The sequence below is a fragment of the Elephas maximus genome, chromosome 8, assembly GCF_024166365.1.
Source record: "Elephas maximus indicus isolate mEleMax1 chromosome 8, mEleMax1 primary haplotype, whole genome shotgun sequence".
In the NCBI taxonomy this organism is placed as follows: Eukaryota; Metazoa; Chordata; class Mammalia; order Proboscidea; family Elephantidae; genus Elephas; species Elephas maximus.
The window spans coordinates 73,129,270-73,137,470 of NC_064826.1; the positions used below are offsets into that span (position 1 = coordinate 73,129,270).

At 38.7% G+C, this 8,201-nt stretch overlaps 1 protein-coding gene across 4 annotated transcripts in view; it reads left to right on the forward strand.

Moving 5' to 3' along the window:
* The window catches only part of LOC126081717 (uncharacterized), a 60,093-nt gene extending 53,064 nt beyond the window's left edge, over positions 1 to 7,029 (forward strand). For 3 of the 4 annotated variants that reach the window (XM_049893748.1, XM_049893749.1, XM_049893747.1), the window contains exon 2: positions 5,244 to 7,029. In XM_049893748.1, the coding sequence (XP_049749705.1) occupies positions 5,320 to 6,354 (1,035 nt within the window). In that variant the 5' untranslated portion in view covers positions 5,244 to 5,319 and the 3' untranslated portion in view covers positions 6,355 to 7,029. The remainder of the gene's footprint in view (positions 1 to 5,243) is intronic. The other variant, XM_049893746.1, reaches the window with a different exon arrangement.
* Positions 7,030 to 8,201: the final 1,172 nt, after the last annotated feature.

An 8,201-nucleotide genomic window follows, 5' to 3' on the forward strand; every position in this document is an offset into this window, starting at 1 on the left:
TATTCCACAATCCTTCAAGGTCAAGTATGGGACCAAAAAACCAAACATGTTGCCATGGAGTATTTCCGACTCATAGTGACCTTATAGGGCAGAGTAGAATCGCCCCCATAGGGTTTCTCAGGAGCCGCTGGTGGAGTCAAAGGTTAGCAGCAGAGCTCTTATCCACTGCGCCACCAAAACAAACAAACAAACAGAAAAACCCATTATCATCCAGTCAATTCTGACTCAGGGACCCTGTGGGACAGGGATGCTAATTCACCTTTGAACCACCTGTAGCTTGCAAGTATTGATTGGTTTGGCTCGAATTAAATGTAATTAAGCCAAATCAAAAGATAGGCTTTTTTAGAAGGTATAGGTCATTTGTTATGAACTTATATGAACAACTTGTACATAAAAAAAAAAATGGGTTTTTTAATTGAGACAGAGAGAAACAGCATCTTTATTTCTCATTTTACCGTTTTAAGCTTGTGTAATAGTATAGTTTCCCCTCACTGTGCTGTGTTTGAGTGACTGTAACAAATGGGAGGTGGGCCAGTTTTAAAAAGTAAACTTTTTTTCATACAGTTGGATGAATAGAATTGTTGAAAGTGTCAGTTTTCCTCATCAAAAGATGAGGATTTTTAAAAGACATAATTTATCCCTTTGTACCAATATCTAATCTGTTTTTAGGAACCGATGAGAGATATATGATCAAATTTAGAGAGGAAATATTTTATAATTCTGCCTTCTCCCTTTATTTAACTTTCCCTCCAGAAATTGGCAGATTGGATTATATGACTTTGTCTTTTATGGAGAAAATATATGTAACATATGCCATCTTAGCAATTACTACATGTACCATTGATTACATTTTTCAAGTTGTGCACCCATTCTTCCTATCTTTCAAATCATTCCACCACCGTTAACATAAACTTAATGCCTCCTAAGCAAAAACTCCCTTTTCCCTCCCACCCTCCCCTGTTAACCAGTGATACATTTATTTAATTATTTCCTGTGAGATCATACAGTATTTGTCCTTTTGGGACTGACTTATTTCACTCAGCAGGATGTTTTCAAGGTTCATCCATGTTGTGACTTGCATTTCTCTTTATGGAGGAGTGTGTATGTACCAGATTTAGTGTATCTGTTCATCTGTTGATGGAAATTTTGATTGTTTCCACCTTTTAGCTGTTGTGAAAAGTGGTGCCCAGGTTTCTGTTTATAGTCGAACTTTAACTAATGGGTACGTACCTAGGGTTGGGATTGCTGGGTTATATGGTAGTAATTTGTTCAACTTTTTGAGGAACTGCAGAAGTTTTCCATAGCAGCTGTACCATTTTACATTCCCACCAGCAATGGATGAGGGTTCCAGTTTTGCCACACCTATTTCCCTTTTTTATTTAGTTTTTAATCATTGCCATTCTAATAGGGATGAGGTGGTATCTTGTAGTTTTTGTTTGTGTCTCTAATGGCTAATAATACTGAGCAATTTGTCATGTGTTGTTGGCCATTTGAATATCTTCTTTGGTGAAATGTCCGTTCAGGTCCTTTGCCTGTTTTTTGATTGTGTGTGTTGTCGTTAAGTTGTAGAAGTTTTAAAGTGTATTTTGACTATTAGCATTATTGGATATATGGTTCCTGAAATTTTTCTCCCATCCTGTGGGTTATCTTTTCACTTTTTTTTTAGTCTGTCATACAAAAATTTATATACACCTTGCTGTATACTCCTTGTTGCTCTCCCCGTAATGAGGCAGTACACTCCTTCCCTCCACTCTGTATTTTTGTGTCCATTTTGCCAGCTTCTGACCACCTCTGCCCTCTCATCTCCCTTTTAGACAGGAGCTGCCCATGTAGTTTCATGTGTCTACTTGATCCAAGAAGCTCACTCTTCAGTATCGTTTTGTATCCCATAGTCCAGTCCAATCCCTGTCTCAAGAGTTGGCTTTGGGAATTCCTGTCTTGGGCTAACAGAAGGTCTGGGGACCATGACCTCCAGGGTCCTTCTAGTCTCAGTCAGACCATTAAGTCTGGTCTTTTTACAAGAACTTGAGGTCTGCGTCCCACTGCTGTCCTGCTTGCTCAAGGATTCTCTGTTGTGTTCCCTGTCAGGGCAGTCATCAGTTGTAGCCAGCCACCATCTAGTTCTTCTGGTCTCAGGCTGATGTAGTCTCTGGTTTATGTGGCCCTTTCTGTCTCTTGGGCTCATCTTTACCTTGTGTCTTTGGTGTTTTTCATTCTCCTTTTGTCCAGGTGGGTTGAGACCAATCGATGCATCTTAGATGGCCACTTGGCTAGCATTTAAGACCCCAGACACCACTCTCCAAAATCTTTTCACTTTTTTTAATAAAGTCTTTTGAACAAAAATAATTTTTATGAGGTCCCGTTTATACATTTTGTCTGTTGGCGCTTGCTTTTGTTGTGTTATATGACTTATAAATTCCTCTCAATCTTAAAATCGTACGGCCTTAGCTGCAATGTTATTGTATTACCTACCTGTAGAGGTGTTTTTTTTTTTTTTGTATAGGTATTAGTATTAATTACTTTTTCTTACATGCTTTTAAATTTTATACTTAGTTTTCCCTGTGTTATTTTTGACACTGTCATCCTAAAATTTTGAAATTAATGTTCCAAATTTTGCTGCTTAGTATTAGTTATATGAGTTATCTATATTAGTTAGTATGAGTTATATATAATATTTTGGAATTTATCTTCATAATTTTAACTGCCTGCTGTTGAAAGAAAAATCTGCAGAATTTGTTTTTGAGTTATGTTGGGTGCAAGTGCTTAAAAGATTAAAATAGGAAATCTGAGGGTGGAGTTGAGGGTGGGAAGAAATATCAATGTTATTTACTACAAAGGGGCATGAAACTTAAAAGGCTGAGAAAACTACTTTGAAATTAGCTGATAGTACATTTAACTATATCTACTTGTCTCCCCAAAGCAACTTTTGCCTTTAGTAGTAATTGTTTGAAACGTAGAATGTTTTTCTTTTATTCTAAGGCAAATGAAGCCCATGTGATTCTCTTCAGTATAGACCTTTGTTAATGTATGAATGTTTAATTATCACAAGACTGACAGAATTTCATAATTTTTTTTGAAAACCACTTCTGAAGTCTAGTAAATGGTTTACTTGTTTTTGGTGTTTCAATGGCATATAATTCTTATTTCAAAAAAGAATTTGAACCTCCCCTTGAAATTCATTTCAAATTAATTAAATTAAACATGTAGTAGTGATTTTTAGAGTACTTTTTTCTTGAAGTTTACTGTAAGGCTTTTGTTTTTCTGTAGACATGGGAAAAATCTTTTTCTCCTTTGCTGCTGTGTTCAAATAAAGACAATGCTTATGATGGAGTCATATCAACTGAAAATAGGGAATGGATTGGTTAGTAGTGAAGTCCTTAATGAAGATGGAGAAAGTGAAGATGTCTCTCAGTTTCTTTATGTGGGATTCAGAGGAAAAGATAGTGTCACTTGTCCCACCTGTCAAGGAGCAGGAAGAATTGCTAGGGATATGTGTTACTGCATTGTTTTTTCTCTGAAGAATGTTGGTATTCATTTGCTCAGATATAATAAAACCCCTGCAGCTAAGCTAAGCTTTATGCTCTAAAAACCCTTGGAATTAAAATGAAAACTTCATGTCAGTTGTGTTTAGTCAAAAGACCAGAAAGAAAAGAAAAAAGCCATAATACTAAGTAGTTCTAGTGGTACAGTGGTTGAAGCACTTGGTTGCTAACCAAAAGCCAGAGGTTTGAGTCCACCATCCGCTCTGCTGGAGAAAAATGTGGCAGTCAGTCTGCTTCTGTGAAGATTACAGCCTGGGGGAAACCCTGTGGAGCAGTTCTGCTGTGTCCTATAGGGTCGCTTTGAGTCGGAATTGACTGGATGGTAATGGTAAAGCAATAATAAGGGAAACCACTTCTCTGTCCCCAGTATTTTCCCTTTCCCGCCTGCTATTAAGGTTTTTTTTTTTTTTTTATACTGTCTCTTGAGTGAAAATTTTTAGTGGTATTTGTGATCTGTAGAGGGAATATCAGTTCCTTTGCTGTATTTTGTGTTAGAGGCAATTTTTTTTCCAGGCTTTTTTAGTAGCAGTGGCAGTAAGTTGAAATCATGAAGGTGCCTTATACTCTTCTCATTGTCTGGTTGGCTAAAGTTGATATGTGACCCTGGAGAGACAGGAGGACAGTTCCAGGATGCATAATGTGTACAAAAGCTATGAGAAGTGCCCTGGGGAAGATTACATTTTGAGTGTGTGATAGCTTTACCTTTGCAAGAATAAAAGGATTATTATAGTTAAAAGGAGTAATGTACCATCCTAAGGTGGCGGGGGGGGGGGAAGTACAGTTTTATCGGTCTAGAAATATTTTTAAGGTATGGCCAAATGGCTGTTTTTGATTTTCTGAATATGGATTATAGAGAAAAGATGCAGCTGCAAGAATGGGGCAGCCATTTACTGAAACGGAGAAAAGTGGATTTGGGTGTGTGCATCAGAGGAGAGATCAGGAGCTCACTTCTAGACGTGGAAGTTTTGAGAGACATACTTGATGTCTAGGTGGATATGTTCAGTAGGTAGTTATAAGACCCTGGATTTTTAAATTTTGTAGGTGAGGAAAAGAATAAATTACCCAAAGTACATCAGGTAGGAAATGATAGGAGAATTCTAACTTGACTCCAAGTGCACAACTTCATCATTACTGTATATCTCCCAGGATTCAGGCACTGTCCCTAGAGCCACAAGAAAAAATGATCGTTGATGAATTTTATAATGGAGAACTGTATATTGAGATAGTGAATTAGACAGTTTTTCAGTTTGGGATGAAATACTAAGGAGAATGTTAATTTTTGTCCCAGCAGGTTCAGTACTACTAGTTACAGCTGTAAACTTTGAGTGCAAAGTAATGTAGAGCACTGTTTCGTATATTCACAACTGGGGCTGATTTATAGGTTTACCACCCATAAATAATTAAAAACAACACTGAAGGATAAGAAAAGCCTACAAAGCTTAGAGTTTTTAATCATGATCATTGACGTTTTCATACAGTTTTTCGGTATTTTTGTGGGTTGTAGGTTCCTTGAAAGTGTACTTAAATTATCTGTTAAGTAGTCTAGTAGTGAGCATCATTTTACTCAGGTTTCCAGAAAGTCCAGAGTGAGTAAGTGGGAGCTGCTTTGTTTGCTCAGACAACAGAATGGCTTGGTAGCAGTGATGTAGCAGATTTGTTTTGTTTTTTAATAAACCATTTTACTGTCATTTCTCAATTTAGGTAACTTAAAATACTCAGAAACTTTCCTAGAACGTCTGCAGAGGATTCCCTCCACAAGCCTAACCAAATCAGACAGATGGCGACTGGTTCAGATGACGACGCGGTGCCTGTGCACCCTTTTTCCAGAGAGGCCAAGAGGATCGTTGCTTTGCCTGCTGCTGACAGACATCGGCTTGCCCTGGCAATGCTATACTCTCCAGAAATGAGGCGAAAACGAACTATTAGGACCCTGTGCATGACTGTCTTATCTGCTGTTTTCCCAACCTTCAAAGGTCCTGTTGTCAAGGTCACCCCTGTCATTACTGGAGAAGCAGTTACTTGGCAAATGCAGTTATATGGCACCCCTCAGCTGTCAATCCCTGAAGTTCCCGATGATCCGGAACATAGGCTTGGATTATACCATGCAACGCTGAACATTCTCATCGCCTTGTTCAAGGACTCACGGGACAATAGCCATATGAGGACTGCAGAAAACAGGTTCAAAGCGTTCAAGGTGGCAGTCAATACAGACATGGAGCACACACCGTATCCTGCTATTAATGTGTCTGCTTATGTCATCTACTTGTCTCTTCAGCCCTGGTGTCATAGAGTCTTGCGTAGAATTTTAAGTACCAAATTCACAGGTCCAGCTGAACAGATGATGGTGCAAGTCCATATGGTGGCTCGATGGTCACAGATGACTACTCTCAGTGCTATTAAGAGGTTCCTTAACGAGTGTGATTCGAGCTTGATCCTAATACCTGAAGTAAAAGAGGAGATACCCAAGTTCTATGAAGCATATGAGAGACTTCGTGAAAAAACTGGAGAATGGTTTCCTTATGCCAAGGCAATCAAACACCCTGAAGCCCAGAAGGTGAAGACGGCAGCATTTCCAAACCTGGCATCTGCGGCTCTGTACCACGCAGCAGAGACAACACCAACTATGCGCAACTATAGAGCAGGGAAACACATTAGGGGAGGGCTCCCTGAAAGCACACTCAAAAGTGCTTTTGAGCGTAAAATCTCACGCGAAGAGCGGGCAACACTACACTCCCTATGCATCAGCGGCGAGGTGAGTGACCAAGTGTCACAGACACCGACAGAGGCAGAGTCATCCACGGATGATGATTAATGAGTTTTTGTTGCTTAAAAAAAAATCCATACCCCCCCGCCCCAACCAACAAATAAGAAACACAAACCCGAAGAAGAAACAAGAAATCTGGAGAGGCAATTTAATACCTGCTGTGAGGCACACAAAGATTAGATCCATGAAGGCATTTAGAAAGGAAGTGAAGAGGAGAGTGTAAAGCAAACAATAAAATGATAGTTTTTTGAATGACTAGGATATGAGGGAGATTAAGTGACATGTAAGACATCAAAACAAAAATGGGGGCTGTAGGCTTTCAGTGGAGGATTATATGTTTGCAATATCAGGAAGTAGTTCCTTGGAACTAGCTTTTGAGGGTAGCCTTGAAGATAAGAAATTTTCATTATGGAAACTGGAAAGAGAGATGGAAGAGTTACATTTCAGGGGGAGTTGGAGGAATAGCCAAGATGTGGAAGGTTTTTTTATTTTTGTTTTAATATCTGTTTCTTGATTTTAAATAGTGCAACAATATCTTCAGAGCTGAGTTACTGTAAATATTTTTAAAAATGAGTACTTCAGTACTCTGGGATGAGGAGGCTCAGAAAGGGCTGGTCATAGTGAGATTGGGCGTGTGAATATGTCATGTTTTAAGGGCTGCACAGGTGGTTCTGAGGGCCTTGTAAGAAAACTTCAAGCAGTAACGTGAGCAGACTTTGAAAACATGCTAGTGCAAGAAGTCAATCACAAAAGACCACCTACTATGTGACTCTTTATGTTAATATCTAGAATAGGCAAGTCCACAGAGGGAGTAGATTAGTGGTTGCTTCAGACTGGTGGGCGGGTAAGGGAGTGATAGTTAAGGGTACAGGTTTATTTTTTTATTTTTTTTTTACAGGTGTATTTTTGAGATTATAAATACATTCTAAAATTGGTGATTTCACATCTTAACATACTAAAAGCCATTGAATTGTATGTACACTTTAAATGTGGTGTGAACTATCTTGATAAAGCTGTTTAAAAAAACTAAATGAATAAACATTTGTCACTCACCTTGTATTTCTGTTCTATTAAAGAAGTTACAACTTTAATAGGAGCTTAGAGCCTACGTAAGTAGAGATTACAAGGCTATTACATAGAAGAAAAGGGTTGTGCGATTTAGTAAACGTTGAACCATCTGTCTTAGTTACCTAGTGCTGCTGTAGCAGAAATATCACAAGTGGATGGCTTTAATGAAGAGAAATTTATTTTCTCATCGTCTACTAGGTTACAAGTCCAAATTCAGGACATCAGCTCCAGGGAAGGCTTTCAGTCTCAGCTCTGGAGGAAGGTCCTTGTCCTCAGTCTTTCCCTGGTTGAGGAGCTTCTCAGGTGCAGGGAGCCTGGGTCCAAAGGACATAGTCTGCCCCCTGTGCTGCTTTCTTGGTGGTATGAGGTCTCCAACTCTCTGCTTGCTTCCCTTTTATTTCTTGAGAGAGTAAGGGTGTTGTTACAATCCCACCCTAAACCTCTCAACATAAAATTACAATCACAAAATGGAGGACAACCACACAGTACTGGGGATCATGGCCTAACCGAGTTGATACATTTTTGGGGGGACATAATTCAATCCATGACAGCATCTTTATGAATAGTGGTGGTTTTTTCGTGGAATATTTTGTCTGATAAATGCTTGATATATTACATACATGCAGTTTTGAAAGTTCTTCATGAAGACCTATTAAATCTATAAGCAGAACAAAGAAGGCAGGGATCAGTGTTTTCATGATAAGGTGTAGTGTTTTCAGGAAATGACCTAAGAAATTGGGTTTTAATATTTAGCAGATTTTAGGTGAAGGGGTGCTTGTGCTCCTTTTTTACAAAGAAAATTTAGTAAAACAGGTTAAGATCAAGAT